We start from the raw sequence: 17,500 nt of genomic DNA, 5'->3' as shown, positions 1-17,500 counted from the left end.
AGGCAAAACCAGCACACTCTAAAGGAAATGAGCTCCTGGGCCAATCACAGTCCAGAACAATAACATTCAAAAGTATACTGTTTCTTATTTCCTATCTGTGTGCTAAAACTAAAGAAAGAACATTCTTTGCTCTGTAACAGCTTTACAGCAAAGAAGCATCACCTGCTGGCCAAACAGAAGAAATACACTTCAGGGCATAATTAAGGCAGGAAAATATCCAATACATTTTACAGGCTTAAACACACTGTTTCTTCACACCAGGTACTTGTGACCTGGATTGGTCACTAATGGAAGCAGGCTACTGGGCTAGATGAACGTTTGGCACGATCCAATTTGGCAAACTCAATTTTTTTATAAGGACAATATAGCTTGAAATCTTGGCTCAGGTTCATTCTGCTCATTTGGTTCCACACCTTCTATACAGGATTCCTTTGTGCTTACCCCATACATTTTTGAATTCCGTTACTGTTTTCATCTCCACCACCTCCTGAGGGAGGGCATTCCAGGTATTTACCACCCAATCCATGAAAAAGTACTTCCTGACATTATTCTACAACCATCCCGTCTCTGGAAAAGGCTTATTTGTAGATTAATGCCTTTCAAATATTTGAACGTCTGTATCATATCACCCCTATATCTTCTGTCCTCCAGGGTATACATATGTTCAGGTCCTCAAGACTCTCCTCATACATCTTGTGACGTAAACCCAATACCATTTTTGTAACTTTTCTCTGAACCGCTTCAAGTCTTTTTACGTCCTTAGCAAGATTCATCCTCCAAAAAAGTGAAGACAATGCTCCAAGTGGGGCCTCACCAATGACTTGTAAGGCATCAACTCCTCCTTTCTTCTGCTGGTTATACCCCTCTCTATGCAGCCTAGCATCCTTCTGGCCATGGCCACTGCCTTGTTGAACTGTTTTGTCACCTTGAAATCCTCAGACACCATCACCCCAAGGTCCCTCTCCTGAGCTATGCTTATCAATCTCTCTCCTCCTATCTAGTACATCTCCTTTGGATTTCTGCACCCCAAGTGCATCACTCTGCACTTCTTCCATTAAATTTTAACTGCTAGACTTTTGACCATTTTGACCATTCTTCTAATTTTTGGCGATCTCTTCTCATGGTTCTACTCCCTCTGGGGGTTCCACTCTATTAGCTACCTTTGTATCATCCATAAAAAGGCAAACTTTTCCTTCTAACCCTTCAATAATGTCTCTCATAAATATATTAAACAAAATCAGTCCTAGTACCAGCACCTAAGGCACTCCAACCTCACCTTCCGCATCTTCATCTGCTGCTGGTAAAACCGATTCCACTCCTTTTTACGATTCTCCTCAGAAGTTTCATCATCACCTCCATCAGAATCTTCCTCATATCTAAAGACACCAATGTACATGTCAAAGGATGGAAAGGATTTTACTGTTGTTATAGGCAAAAATGCTGGGAGAGAAAAGATTGACTATTTCAACAAGTGAAAAAAATATCGGTGGTCCACAACATGGTCCTAGAGGAGCATCTAACTAGTTTGGTTGTCCATCTGAGCGTATCAGCACCCCGCACTATAATAGTTCCTGATGTATCCCATCCACAAAAGGGAAAAATGACAGCAGATGTAGCTCTATGCCACTAAGAAGACAGTGACATGGGCCAGGAAGAGATATCCTGCAGTGGCAAGAAGATAACATGGCCTGAAGAGGTAGGACCCCAAACCCTTGACAAAGTTACAGGTGGCACATTCCAACAGTGGTGGTGAAGGAGCCAGTCAGGCCATAAAAAAGATAAATGGAAGTTGAGGTTCTAAGAAGAGGGAGTGAGGGGCTAGGAGAAGGAGCAATTGAGGAGGAGGGAGTATAAAAGGGCAGCAGGAGAAAAAGTCAGTTTAGGGACAAAAGGGATCACTCCAAAACACACCACCTCTCTAGACAGAAGTTTCAGCTTGTCCATGTGAGATACAATTTGCATGCAATGGAGACAGTGCATACAAAGCTCACTTATGCATAATATCATTGTCATTATCCTTAAAACCAGAAAAGCTGGTGGCTCCCCTAGGACTAGCTTGGGGACCACTATAACCAAGATTGTGAGCCCTCCTGGGACAGAGAAATATCCAGAGTACCTGAATGTAACTCACCTAGAGCTACTACTGAAAAAGGTGTGAGCAAAATCTAAATAATAAATATTAAAACGAGGACATTGATTAGGAGCTTGTCATGCCACAAGTGGATAAGTATCATGGAACTTAACTACTTTTTGGGATTCTGCCAGGTACTTGTGATCTGGATTGATCACTAATGGAAGCAGGCTACTGGGCTAGATGAACGTTTGGCACGATCCAATTTGGCAAACTCTATTTTTTTTTTAATAATGACAATATAGCTTGAAATCCTGGCTCAGGTTCATTCTGCAAACAGAAAAACACTTCACCATCTACTGGCCAATCAAGGAGCAGCATCAGTGGGAGAGGTTTTCTGAAACATAGGGTAGGGCTTACTAAACTTGATCTGGTGACCCCACAGCCAGTCAAAGTTTTCAGGATATCCACCAGAAACATGTAGAGGTAAATTTAGATTTTACCATTTGAATTTTTAATTTATCCACCTGCTTTTTCCAAATTCAAGCTCAAAGAAAGTTACGTATTCAGGTATAGCTGGTAGTTACCTTCCCCTACAAGGATTAACAAGTTTTACGTGAGGCAATGGAAGTAAGGTGTTTTGCCCAAGGATACAAGGGCAAGAGTGGATTGGAACCCTGGATTTCCTGCTTCTCGGTCAGCTGTCCTCACTATGGGGATACACTGGAAATATCGCTGGCCGTGGGAAGTTCTGACAAATGGGGTTTTCTACAGGAAAATGCTCAAAGTTATACAACGAGACTCCTGAATAACATCTGGAGGAGGAAAAGGAAAAAAAAAGTGGAGGCAAAGCCTAGTGGTTAGGGAAGCCACGGCTCAAATCTTGCTTCTCCCATGGACACTCTATGACCTTGGGCAGGACACTTCAGCCTCTGTTGCCTCAGCAACAACTTAGATTGTGATTTCACCTGGATGGGGAAATCATGTGTGTACTTGAATGTAACTTGCCTTATTTGGAAAAGACAATATACATAAAAACTAAATCCAAGATTTTGCAGCAACCAGTAAAATTATACATATTTAAATCAGACAAATGGAGTTCAATTAGTGTAAGCTGGAACATGTGAGCAGGAGCGCTAATTAGGAAGATTTGAGCTAAGGTAGAGATTCGAACCTGGAAAAGCCAAAACCCTTCTTGCCTCCTTCGTACAATTCTGGGTCATGGCCAAAGGGCCCCCGGGACACTTCTGCAGCTCTGATACAGGTTTTGCCTCTGTTTGTCTGGCACTGAAGCAGGTCCAGCTGTTTTTTCACCACTTCTGGGTTCCTGCAGCAATCACAGGATTTGTTGCACAGTGGTTGGTCATCTCCAAAGTATTTGGCTATAGCAGCATGGCGGCACCTAGTATAAAGAGGGAATGTAGACAATCTAAATTCAAAGGTAAATGGTGAAGTCAATACAGATAGATGAAAAGAGAAAAAACACAAGTCTAGGTATCTACATTAAGGTATTATAATGTAATTTATGGGTTCCTTTTGCTAGGCTGCATTAAAAGTTTACAGTTTATGCACCTTAATGGCCATAATGTGCGCTAACTGCAGAGGCTCCGCATTAACTGTTGAGGGTGTGCCCGGTGTCTTCTCATATAGTTCAAGACAATACACTTATGCTCCGATGCTCATAACTGCTGCGGTAAGCCAACAGCGCAGAAAAAAATACCGCCGGAACATCACAGAAATTAGCTCACAAAATGCTCAAAAGAAATGGCATGCAAATTATATGTACGCTATTAAAGCAGAGTTTTAAAGTAAACCTAGCTCCTGTGCGCAGGCTCCAGGCAAAACCCAAACATGAGGCACACATTCAAGTCTATTTTCTGTGCCTTTAAATATAAGCTTTTCCATTTTTTTTTGTAACTGAAGACTTATATTTAAATGCAGGAAACAGGCGACAATGTGTGCTTTCACTTTCAGGTTTGCTTGGACTCGTGCACCTTTGTTTCTCACTACTGGCGCTTTGGGGCTTGCATGGGTTTCCTTAGGCGTCCAAATTGTATAAAAAACAGAAGATTTTAAAGAAAGGGTGTTTGAAGAGAGGATTTCTCATGATTCTAACGTCTGGTCTAAGCTGGCGTTATTTTTTCAGCCGTAAGGGCAGCTTTGTTTTGCAAGCTGTTCTCTTAAGCATTGGGAGGGAATAGGAAATGACTTCAACATGCATTTGACTACATTAGCATGTTATCTGTGCTAATCTCTGGCACACTCATTGTTTCCCAAGCCAGAGCGTCTGAGCATTCTGCGGGCACTAGTTCGGCGCTACTGGCCTCTAGACCCTGCGTAGGGTTACCATTTTTTGTCACCCAAAAAGGAGGACACATGCCCCGCCCCCTTTCACACCCCGCCCCTGTCACATTTTCCCCTCCCCCTTGTCACATACCCCGTCACCCCCCCCTCCCCTTACCTTACAGAGCCCCCTCTTTCCTGCCCGGAGCGCTGCCCTGCATGCATCCTTCCTGTTGGTGATCTCGGCGCCGATTCAAAATGGCCGCCGAGAGTTTAAGTCTCATGAGGTCACTTCAACTCTCAGCGGCCATTTTGAATCAGCACCGAGGATCACCAACAGGAAGGATGCATGCAGGGCAGCACTCCGGGCAGGAAAGAGGGGGCTCTTTCCTGCCCCGAAGGCGGAAGAGGTCACTAGACCACCAGGGCAGTAGTAAGTAAGGGGAGGGGAGGCTAGCAATCTGCCCGTTTGTCCGGATTTCAGGATTGGCAAAACCCGCCCGGTTGCCCGGACATGCCTTCAAAAATAAGACATGTCCGGGTAAATCCGGACATATGGTAACCCTAACGCTGCGTTTGCCTCTGAGCATCGGAGCATTACTGCTTGTTACCTGTATTGCAGATAACATGGACAAACTTAATGCACATCCACTGAGACAGCATTAACAATTAATATGCAGTACGGTACTGTACACACTGAGATAGATTCTATATATCACGCCTAAAAAAATTGACACTGGAAAAAAATACACCTAGGCATATTCTATGAATCAACACCTAAAGTTAGGTGCGGTTTATAGGATACAATTAAATCTAGGCGTAGTTAGTAGAATAGGCCCAGTGCCCCTTATCTGTGACTATAGTTAGTCGCGGCCATTTACGCCAATGAAAACCTGGTGTAAATGAAAATGCCTAAATTATGCATAGGATGGGCATATTCTAATACTGTGCATAAATTCAAGGTATGTCCATGACCCGCCCATGCCCCTTTTCAGATCTGCGTCTTAGAATTTACACACATCACTATATAGAATATACTTAGTCCAGTGATTCCCAAACCTGGTCCTCGAGGCACCCCAGCCAGTCAGGTTTTAAGGATATTCACAATGAATATTTATGAGACAGATTTGCATGAACTGCCTCCACCTCATGCAAATTTCTCTCATTAATATTCATTGTGGATATCCTGAAAACCTGACTGGCTGGGGTGCCTCCAGGATCAGGTTTGGGAACCACTGGCTTGCAAAAATTCTAATTAATGCCAATTAGTGTCAATAATTGCTTAAGTGCAATTATCAGTGCTGATTAGCTTAAGCTAATTAAGTTGCATGCAAAAATCCAGAATATGACTGAATTTACATGCGCAAATAAGTTGCACTATATAGAACCTAGGGGATTACGTATAAAGTGCAGTCCCCTTTCAGTTAACAGAGGAATTACAGTGTGCTAAGTGTTGCTGTGTTAACCATTACCACTGGCGTGCGAGGGGGGCGGGTACGTTTTTAGTCCTCTTTTAAATATTTCAAATGAAGGATCTTGCCTCAAAATCAGCGGGATGCTGTTCCATAGTGTGAGGTCCCCGACACCAAAAACCGAGGAACGGACTTGTATTAAAACAGATCTGACGAACAGAGGGTACCACTTAAAGATGCTGTTCAGATGAACGTAAAAATCGAGTGGTATATGGTATCAGTAAATGTATACATCAGGTCTTTCCCTATTTTTGTTACATGTGGAGGCTCATTTTCAAAGCATATAGACTTACAAAGGTACACAGGTTACTATGAGGCTTATTTTCAAAGCACTTAGCCTCCCAAAGTTCCATAGAAACATATGGAACTTAGCCTCCCAAAGTGCTTTGAAAATATGCCTCTATGTAACTTTCTAAGTCTGTGTGCTTTGAAAATGAGCACCTTTATATACTAAAGTTAAGACTTTATAAGGAATTCTGGCTGAAATTGGTAGCCAGTGTTCACTTTTAAGTAATGGAGTAATATGATCACATCGTTTTGCCCCTGAAAGGGCATTTCGGCAGGGAAGACAGCTACTTTGCATCTATTTCATAAAGGCAACATAGTAACATAGTAGATGACGGCAGAAAAAGACCTGCATGGTCCATCCAGTCTGCCCAACAAGATAAACTCATATGTGTATACCTTACCTTGATTTGTACCTGCCTTTTTCAGGGCACAGACCGTACAAGTCTGCCCAGCAGTATTTTCCGCCTCCCAACCACCAGTCCCGCCTCCCATCACCGGCTCTGGCACAGACCGTACAAGTCTGCCCTCCACTATCCTCGCCTCCCAACTACCAACCTCAATTCCCCCACCTGCTCCGCCACCCAATTTTGGCTAAGCTTCTGAGGATCCATTCCTACTGCACAGGATTCCTTTATGCACATCCCACGCATGTTTGAATTCCGTTACCGTTTTCATCTCCACCATCACCCGCGGGAGGGCATTCCAAGCATCCACCACCCTCTCCGTGAAAAAATACTTCCTGACATCTTTTTTGAGTCTGCCCCCCTTCAATCTCATTTCATGTCCTCTCGTTCTACCGCCTTCCCATCTCCAGAAAAGATTTGTTTGCGGATTAATAACTTTCAAGTATTTGAACGTCTGTATCATATCACCCCTGTTCCTCCTTTCCTCCAGGGTATACATGTTCAGGTCAGCAAGTCTCCCTGGAGGAAAGGAGGAACAGGGGTGATATGATACAGACGTTCAAATACTGTGCACCTGTATGCCTTAAATATTAGCAAACATACAAATATTTAACAATTACCTGCACCAACCACTATTCTGAGCAGGGCACAACAAACACTTATAATAATAATAATAATGAAAAAAAGAAACATAAAATAGACATGTCAGAGATTCAAACCAACATAATATAAAAACACACACAAATACTGTTCCACGTTTAACAAATGCTTCTCACTATCATAACCACCCTCACGCCACATATAACAGAGTTATCCTCTGCCGATAACAGAAATGCTTGCTGGAAAAATAAAGCTTTTGGTTGTCAGTTAAACTTAGCCATATCCATCTCCATCTCCCTATGCAGATCAGCAGGCAAAGCATTTCAATCACTTGGGCCTGTTATTGAAAGGGAACATTTTTGAGTCACTGATAGAATTTTGCTGAAGTAGCGGGTCCAGTATTTTGGAATGCATTGCCTAAGGAACTGCATAATACTTGAAAAGTTGGTGTCCTTTTGGAACCAGATGAAGGCACATTTCTGTAAACAAGCTTTTCATGAAATTTTGAAGGGTACCGGTAACTATGAGGTAGACTGTTCAGAAGCTGAATTCACATAAGGGAAAGGGAAATGGGACTTGATATACCACCTTTCTGAGGTTTTTGCAACTACATTCAAAGCGGTTTACATATATTCAGGTACTTATTTTGTACCAGGGGCAATGGAGGGTTAAGTGACTTGCCCAGTCACAAGGAGCTGCAGTGGGAATTGAACACAGTTCCCCAGGATCAAAGTCCACTGCACTAACCACTAGGCTACTCCTCCACTAGCAACATTCCATGTAGAAGCCTGCCCTTGCAGATCAGCAACGCGGCTGGCCGTGCAGCCTGTGCGGTCGCGTTGCTGATCTGCAAGGGTAGGCTTCTTCATGGAATGTTGCTAGTGCAGTAGCAACAGTCCATGTAGAATCTCAAATAGTAGCAACAGAATCTCAATAGTAGCAACATTCCACGTAGAATCTCAAATAGGGAAAGGGAAATGGGACTTGATATACTGCCTTTCTGAGGTTTTTGCAACTACATTCAAAGCGGTTTACATATATTCAGGTACTTATTTTGTACCAGGGGCAATGGAGGGTTAAGTGACTTACCCAGAGTCACAAGGAGCTGCAGTGGGAATCGAACTCAGTTCCCCAGGATCAAAGTCCACTGCACTAACCACTAGGCTACTCCTCCACTGTTTAATGAGTTTATACTACTGTACCAGTATGATTCAGTAGGTTAAGTGGTCTCATGGCTTATGTTTTTATTACTATATTTGTCTATATTAAGCTGTTTTTACTGCTTGATTACATGTGCATTTATCATCATCCACTTACAATAATAGATTGTGCAGATTATACATTTTTTTTAAATATATTATTTATCAATTTAAAGATTAGAACACAAGTATCCACTTGTTACAGAAACTCAAATTGAAAAATATATTTGAAGAAAGTGAAAAATAAATCACAATAAGGAAACAATGATCATTTTTCTTTACAACTAATAAAAGAAAAAAAAAAGGAGGGAGGAGATCTAGAAAAGATAGGAAACCATAATAATAATCAATATATATAAAAGGCGAGTGTCGTACTCACTCGCAAATGCGCAGTAGAGACCTTCTCTGCCCCGCCCCAATACATGATGACGGGGGCGGAACAGAGAGGGTCTGTACTGCGCATTTGTGAAGGAGGGACACCGCCATCGCTAACGCTCCCCCCACCCGGAGTCGCCACCGCTACCCACCTTCCACCCGTCGGGCCCTCGCTCCGCTACTGAAACAGCGAGGGTCCGGGAACGCAGCACTGAGCTCTGCTGAGCTGCCGTCGGCCTTCCTTCTTCTTCTCTGCCTGTGTCCCGCCCTCAACGACGTTACGTCACACCAGGGCGGAACACAGGCAGAGAAGAAGGAAGGCCGACGTCGGCTGCTCAGCAGAGCTCAGTGCTGCGTTCTCGGACCTTTGCTGTTTCAATAGCGGAGGGGCCCGGCCGGGTGGAAGGTGGGTGGCGATGGCTCCGGGGGGGGGGGGGGGGGGGGCGAATTCGGAGAGGGAGGGGCAGCGGCGAACTCGGCGGCGCGGGGGGGCCTTTCAACCCCCCCTTCCTATAATAGCCCGTTTTTACGGGCTCAAAAGCTAGTGAAATTAGAAATTACAAATAGGCTTTAACATGAGACTAAATCCCCTCATCACTCTATATCACCAGTGTTCCCAATAGAGAACTTCAGATCTAAAGCCTTCAGCTGCTCTGGCCCAAAAACATACTTAACACCACCTAAATGGATTAAACATTTACAAGGATAGCAAAAAACGTAGCTCCAATACTTCTAGTATCCTGTCTGAACGCTAGAAAAGCCTTTCTTCTCTCCGAGTGTTTTTATTCATATCAGGATATATCCATATATGTTGACCACAAACCAACATCTGGGCATTCCAGAAATATAATCTAAAACAGCATTCAAGTCTTGCTCAAACATTAATGTTGATATCAGGGCAGCTCTTTCCATTACTTGTGAAATAGAATCTTCCAATATTGCGGATATATTCTTAACATCTATCTTTTCTTCTCATATCTGGCCCTCAGGAAGCCCCTCCAAATGACTCAGCGGAAAATAAAAAATAAGTCTTATTCAAAGGGGGAACAGCTTCTGAGGAAAACTGATTATACATTTTATAAATAAATACATTTGTAACAGCAATGTGCCCTCAGATCTCAAGGATTGGGCAGGTTCTTTTAATTCAAATAGTCAAATTCATGCAATAACTATTAATCCCATTTATAATGGGGAATTTCAATAAGTGATGTTTGGTTTCTCCCTGGAGTTACTGGGGGAGAGAGAGAGATGACCCTGGGTGGCCCAGCCCAAGGGGAGTGTGTTATGCAATAAGTTGGATGGACAAATGGTTCTAGTTTATGATTGACAGTAGAGGTGGAGTTTGAAGGTAATAAATTCCTGTTTGTGTAAGCACAAGGTCTTTGGTTGCCTTCACCACCACTTCTCCCTCCCCCCCCCCCCCCCCCCAGGGACCCTAGAAAGAGAGAGAGGGTATCCTGGAAAGGCAGAATAAACTAAGGCTGAAATAAAGATGAGTTCCTGCCCCTAAGAGCAACTGTAAGGGTGAAAGAAGAGCTCCGGGTGGGTAAGGGGAATCCAGCCTGGGCCAGGGTGTAGCCCTGAGAGATACATCGCAGGAAGGAGGACCGGCAGGGCGTTCTGATTCTGAGGGAAGTAGACTGTGATCAGAGGTATCTGGCGCAGCCTTGGATTATAAAGCCCAAGGGGATGGGTGATGGACTGGAGAAGTTGTATATTTGTACATAATTTTGGATTGAAGAAAAAAAAAAAAAAAGGAAATGTTAAGTAGTGACTAAGACTGTACCAAATAGTCTTGGCTGGATTAAAACCAAAAATCTCTTAAACCAAATGCTGGATTTACTGCCGTTGCAGAGTTTACTAAAGGTTTGCATAAAAGACAATTCTTGGGTGTGCTGAGTATGTTTTGAGCGAGCAAGCAAAAGAGAGTGAAGAACTGACTCCAGAACTGTTGAGGATACTAAAAATAAAGCCCAGCTTAATATTCTACGGCCTAAAAGATCTTTATCCGGCCCCGGCCTGCACCCAAGCTAAGTGGAAGGAAACTGGACTGTGAGGGGAAAGTGAGCTGGTGAAACCAGAATTATAATTCATGTTTGTGGGGGCCCGGGTCTCATGGGAGTGAGAGGACTGATATGGTTGGTGAGACCTGGGTTACACTATAATAAGAAATAGTGCCACATTAAAGCGGCATGAAATATTTTAAGCTACAAACAATGCTAAACCATTCCCCCTCCCCCACGAACTCCTCCCTCCCCGCATCCCCCTTCTCCTGCACCTCTTTCCTTGCATAGAGTGTAAATGGGTTGGGGTTCACCAGGCAATACCACAGTATCCAGTTCTCTGCCACTCCTTAGTTGAAAAAATCTCAATGTACTGTGATATCACTCCACTTTCCATCGCATTCCCAGGTTTTCAAAAACGCAGCCATCCGGCCTCTACGCAGTGCTGTTAGCTTGGCCAAATACACATAATCCAGATTTGCCGGTATATAAGGATTGGGCAGATTCTTAAATAGCCTATCTGAAAGTTACACAAATTTTAAGACCTAAGTGGAGGAGTGTAGTAGCCGTGTTAGTCCACTCTTAAGGTTATCAATAGAAATCAAACAAAATAAAAAATGGAAAAGAAAATAAGATGATACCTTTTTTATTGGACATAACGTAATACATTTCTTGATTAGCTTTCGAAGGTTGCCCTTCTTCTGACGAAGAAGGGCAACCTTCAAAAGCTAATCAAGAAATGTATTAAGTTATGTCCAATAAAAAAGGTATCATCTTATTTTCTTTTCCATGTTTTATTTTATTTGATTTCTATTGAAGACCTAAGTGCCAATCCCAGCCCTACTCCATCCAATCTCTGCCCCCAGGAACTCAGGTATCACATAAAAGCAGGTGCTGTGTTTTCTGAGTCCCCATTTTCCACAGGCAATGGGATAAGCACCTACCGCCAAGGGAGAGGAAATTTCTTCAGTGACTTAATCTCATTCATTGGCAAACCTCTGCTTGTTTGAAACTGGTATATCAATGCATTGCTCAGGTAATGCCCGTTTCAGACACAGTAAAGTCACTGTGCTCCTCCACACATCTCTCTGGAAGCTAAGCTGAGCTACAAAGCCACTTTTATTCACCCTCCAAACAAGCAAAGCACTGACACTCCCTTCTGTTCTTGCAGAAAAGAACGGATCTCTTTCATAACTTGGGGCAAAATATAAAATGTCTCCCGTTTGCCTCCAAAAACCACCAATGGCTGCAACCTACCCTTTGCCACTCAGATACTTCAAGGAAAATGTTAAATGGCTTTTGATAGGGTGATGCTTTATTTCCCAAAAGAGAGAGAGACAGACTTGGCTTCAATGTGTTTATGAAATAATTTCATTGGCATCCTGTGCCTTTCCTCCACCTCCCCATAAGTGGTCTGTTTTGTACTGATAGAGTGGAAGAGATTAGAAGCTAAGCGTTTTTAGGTTATGTTGAGTTCGATTCCCACTTCAGGCACAGCTCCTTGTGACTCTGGGCAAGTCACTTAACCCTCCATTGCCCCATGTAAGTCGCATTGAGCCTGCCATGAGTGGGAAAGCACGGGGTACAAATGTAACAAAAATAAAATAGATACTATTGGAGATTCTACATGGAATGTTGCTATTCCACTAGCACCATTCCATGTAGCAAGCTGCGCAGGCTTCTGTTTCTGTGAGTCTGACGTCCTGCGCAGGCTTCTGTTTCTGTGAGTCTGACGTCCTGCACGTATGAAGCAGAAGCCTGCGCGGCCACATTGGTGATCTGTAAGGGCCGACTTCTACATGGAACGTTGCTTGTGGAATAGCAACATTCCATGTAGAATCTCAAATAGTAGCAACAGTGGAGGAGTGGCCTAGTGGTTAGGGTGGTGGGCTTTGGTCCTGAGGAACTGAGTTTGATTCCCACTTCAGGCACAGGCAGCTCCTTATGACTTTGGGCAAGTCACTTAACCCTCCATTGCCCCATGTAAGCCGCATTGAGCCTGCCATGAGTGGGAAAGCGCAGGGTACAAATGTAACAAAAATTAAATAGATACTATTGGAGATTCTACATGGAATGTTGCTACTATTGGAGATTCTGAATGGAATCTTGCTACTCTTTGGGGTTCTACATGGAGTGGAGGAGTGCCTAGTGGTTAGGGTGGTGGACGCTGGTCCTGGGGAACTGAGGAACTGAGTTTGATTTCCACTTCAGGCACAGCTCCTTGTGACTCTGGGCAAGTCACTTAACCCTCCATTGCCCCAGGTACAAATAAGTACCTGTATACGTAAGCAGCATTGAGCCTGCCATGAGTGGGAAAGCGCGGGGTACAAATGTAACTAAAATAAATAAATACATTTCTTAGAGGCAGTCTACTAATGTAAAACACTAAAATATTTCAGGCAGCTCTTATGAAAAATAGGCTAAAGCTCAAATACAGCAGACTCTTACAAGCGTGGTCTTTGGGTGAAAGAGGCACCAGTCCATCCAGTTTTACTTTCCTCAGGCTGCCAAAGAACAGAAATCCAGCTAGAAAATGAAAATTCTTCTTCACCCTAAGATGAACAGCAAAGCAAATCCCAGGACTTGCATAGGGAACCACGCTTGCATCACGGTCTTACCTGCATCTACACTTCCCAAGCTGCAAGGGTGTCAAATATAAGCAGATTTTCTTCTCCTCTTTCCGCTACTGGTGCCCTAAATACTGGAATGCTCTCCCGCAGCACCTCAAAACGCAGGTAGACCACATCTTCTTCAAGAAGTTGCTGAAGACTTATTTGCTAAACCTTACTCCCCAAACTACTCTGCTGAATGATGTACCCTTCACGATCCCCACCCTGCTTAGTTTCCCATTGTTAGCTGCTGCTCCCTGTCTATTCTTTGTCCTCCCTGCACTATTTTCTTACATTGTAAACTTTCCTAATTTTTTTTTCTGTAAGCCACATTGTACCTGCATGAGTGGGAAAATGTGGGATATAAATGACCCATAAATAAATAAACCACATCATTTCCAATGCTATCAGAATATTTCCACCCAGAGAAATACAGGAGATGAACAGATAAAGGATCTGCTTCACCCACCTCAACTGACGTTTGGATCTGCTTCCTGTGCTGTCACAGGTCTTACTCATTCTGCAGACTTCTCCTTCCATTTGTGGATGCAGCAGAGACCAGCAAACCGTAGGCCAGGTATCAAAACATAAAATCCATAATACATTTTGTAGCAGGAGATACCCAGCTTTTCAAGAGAAGAGCCATTTAGGATATTGCAAGCTACTGAAGAGACAGAGAACAGCACAGGAGTCAGCTCTGTGGGTGCCAGGAGATGCTGAGCACCCCCGACATCAAGCAAGCTCCTTCACTGTGTCCAGGATGGAGAAATTTGTGTTTTGCACCCTCAATCATTTTGAAATGTTGGCGCCTATGGTGGACGAAGGTCCCCTTAGAATTTGATGAGTTTGTTGCCGTGCTATCACTGTTTTCTTCACCCAGTAGAGCCTAGGAACTCCATCAGCCTTGCTGTCTTCACTGCTGTCATGCAAGGGGGGGGGGGGGGAACTTCCTCTGTGGCTAGATTTGGAAGGGGCAAGAAAACACAGCATCACAGGCCACATGAAGCCCATGGGTTATAGTTTGGGGTCCCCTGGTTTACAGGGCCAGTGAGAAGCAATATGTGTGTTTTCATTTGAAGGAAAACCACCATGTATTTTGGAGTACGATGTTGTTTACTGCAAGAGGGCGAGGCAGACCCAATATTTCAGCAGCAGTGCTGTGCATGGCCATATGGAAGACAGGAGTTTGAACTCTCCAGGCCAGTTTCTGCTACTCCCACCTTAGAATTGGGACGCCCTTGCAATCACTGCACAGCAGTATATGTGGCAGCCAAGCTGCATTTATATCAAGTTCCACAAGAGCCCGTGTTTCTGTGGCCTGTGAACAAACAGCTGCTGCTGTAGCAGAGTGAGGAGAGAACTAAGAAGGGAAGAAAACTCCTTGGGTGATTGTGCCTCAAGGCTTCAGGAACCAGGATCTGAGTAGAGACAGATTCCAACTGAGCTTGAACCCAAAAACAGCAGCAGAAAACCGCTGAATTCCCATTTGTAAGACTTTTAAAGAAGGTCTGCCCAGGAGATCAAAGGAGACACTTGAAAAACTGAAACACTGGTAACTTAGCAGTAAGATGTGTGGTACAGGGGGTGGGGGGTTATTAGAACTTCCGTGTGCTTCTGAATTTTTGAGCAGTATACAGGGGTACAGAATTCTGCAGAACACTCTGACCAGAAATGGTATGTCATGCCCCCTGCATGAGATGAGGACATCTCCTTTTCCCCCTTCCATGAGGGGTCTGAAATTTGGTCTTAATCAACGAATTAAACCTTTTGGTGCTTTTCCGTTTTGAATCATTATTGTCATTATAAAACGATTGAGGCTTTATTTTCCTGCTTTGGGAAGTGGATTATGCTCTCAATGATAACAGAGTGATCTTTTTTCCGGAGAAGGAGTTGTGAGGCTGATATGAATTTGTTTCAGGGGTAGAGAGGGCTTATTGATGGCTACTAATCAATCTTTGACTGGAAGCAGAGCAAAACCCGACAACATTGCTTTTGTCTAGTGTGTATTCAGTTACCCCCAACTTAACTGTGGGCTGCGATCTTGTTGAAGGAAATGTGTTACACAAAACACAAAGTTTCTGAACAGTCACAACATATTATACGTAACAATTCAAACACTATTAAAGTGAACAGCAGTGTAAAAACTGATTTGACTCAAATGAAAAAAAAAAAAACAACAGAGTTTTGCAACAAGGGTTACCACCCAGAGCTCCAGGAAGGCAGCTGTATGAGCTGCTCGGTTCAGCCTTCTGTGCCCCCTCCTTTTTCTCCCTCTGGGTCTGCCCAAGGAATATGTAACATGAAACCTCGGATCTCCACAACAACCCCAAAACAAAAAAACTGCTGAGGCAGGGCCAGCAGCTGGCTGTCAGCAGCCAACTAAAGAAGCATGTGTACCAGAGTGAGAAAGACACAGAGCAGCCAGACAGAGTGTCAAAATGGGGGCTGGAAGTATGTGAAAAGAGTCTGCACTGACCAGGAAGAAACACTGCTCAGGGGGTAAGGATCCTTCCTTTATCCACCTTCATTCTATCTCTAAAGCATCTATCTCCAGCGCTTCTATATGTGTTTTGCCTCTTCGGCGCATCATTGCCACAAGTTGGGGGGGGGGGGGGGGGGAAGAAAAGTCTGCGCTAGATCCTACAGGCAGGGGATGGGGGGGGGGGGGGGAGAGAAAAGCACAGCCATGACTCTTTTCAAATCAATTTGCTAGGGGCTACAACAACGTTGATTAAACCAGCAATGGGGATTTTAACTCGGTAAGTGCTCACAAAAGCAAACTGCTAACTCTTTTGCTCACGCAGGAGTTTACTTCCAGTGGTTTTATCCAATTTTTAATCGATTTTCTAAGTGTACCAAGATTCAACATAACAAGAGTATATAACTACTGAAACAAGTTTCAATTGGCAATCATGCATAACGATCTATAGTTACATATGCTGCTTTCTTGTAGTGAATAGCCCAAGTACTAGACACGAAACAAATGTTAACAATATTAAAGCATCCTCCTCTTTGAAACGGTCCAGAACAACCCTAAACTCACAGACTTCACAAACTGTGCAACTAAATTACTTCTTTAATAATGAGGAGCCAGTAAAGTTTTATCCACAACAATTTATGTGAGTTAATATAAAAAGAAAAATTTCAGATAGAGGTGGACGGGGGGGGGGGGGGGGGGGGGGGGGGTGCCTGGCATTTAACAGATGTCCATTGTCAAAACAAGGCAGAGGGCATGTACTGCCCCATCCTCTCTTTATAAAGTAAGCTTCTCAATCTTAGCACTTTCATTTTAAACAGAAAACTGACCAATCCTTCCTAAAGGTATGGACTCAGATCAGTGCTGAAAGTAACAATTTCTAATTATTCTGGGGTCCTGTTACACCGATTCACAGTAGGCTTCTCGCTCAAGCTAATGTTACATTAGAAGAGAGTGTCTGAACCCCCCCTCCCCCACCACCACCATTCCCCATTTTCACTCCTAATGTGTGCATGCTGCCAGCACACCAGCTACTGGGCATCAGTAACACGTGTCAAGGTGACTGATGTAGTCCAAAAATGTTTGTGTTTGAACGTCTACAACCACCATTATTCATTAACAGCAAACTAAATAAGTAACACCCAACCCACCCCTACGTTTATGAGAAAACACTGAAGGAAAGAATCATCTCTACTGACTTCCAATCCAGAGAGAGGATATCGTGTTCTCATTATAAGGATAAGTTGCAGGGAGGATAATAAAAAGAGCTTGCGTGGAAGATCTGGGGTAGAGGAAATCCACGGGGATGGGGCCAAAAAAGTCATTACTACCATGGGGATGAGAGGAGACAGATCAAAAGTGAATGGGGAGAGGAGGGAATGGGGACCAGATTACGTTCCTGTGCACACCTTGATTTGGATGACACAAAGTTATTTAAAGTTGTAAATTTCCACAATCCTCTTGCGATTTAACGAGGACCTTACGAGACTGGGAGACTGGGCATCTAAATGGCAGATGACATTTAATGTGAGCAAGTGCAAAGTTGTAAAAAGGAACCCAACTTATAGTTACATTATACAAGGTTCCACATTAGGAGTCACCGACCAGGAAAGGGATCTAGTTGTCATCGTTGATACGTTGAAACCCTCTGCTCAGTGTGCGGCGGCAGCTAAGAAAGCAAATAGAATGTTAGGTATTATTAGAAAAGGAATGGAAAACA

The 17,500-nt window shown here is 43.6% G+C and overlaps 2 protein-coding genes across 4 annotated transcripts in view; one reads left to right on the top strand and one right to left on the bottom strand.

The window, feature by feature from the left end:
• RECQL5 (RecQ like helicase 5) overlaps positions 1-17,500 on the bottom strand; it is a 103,870-nt gene that overhangs the window by 20,010 nt on the left and 66,360 nt on the right. For all 3 annotated transcript variants that reach the window (XM_030208260.1, XM_030208258.1, XM_030208259.1), the window contains exons 8-9: positions 3,246-3,473; positions 1,277-1,376 (exon numbers count right to left, since the gene is read on the bottom strand). In XM_030208260.1, the coding sequence (XP_030064120.1) occupies positions 1,277-1,376; positions 3,246-3,473 (328 nt within the window). The remainder of the gene's footprint in view (positions 1-1,276; positions 1,377-3,245; positions 3,474-17,500) is intronic.
• SMIM5 (small integral membrane protein 5) overlaps positions 15,562-17,500 on the top strand; it is a 30,429-nt gene continuing 28,490 nt past the window's right edge. The window contains exon 1 of the mRNA XM_030208261.1: positions 15,562-15,803. The gene's annotated coding sequence lies outside the window, so the exon portion shown is untranslated. The remainder of the gene's footprint in view (positions 15,804-17,500) is intronic.

This window comes from Microcaecilia unicolor, chromosome 6, assembly GCF_901765095.1.
Source record: "Microcaecilia unicolor chromosome 6, aMicUni1.1, whole genome shotgun sequence".
Taxonomy (NCBI): domain Eukaryota; kingdom Metazoa; phylum Chordata; class Amphibia; order Gymnophiona; family Siphonopidae; genus Microcaecilia; species Microcaecilia unicolor.
Note: the sequence above shows the minus strand (reverse complement) of the source record. Positions and strands in the feature narration are given on the sequence as shown.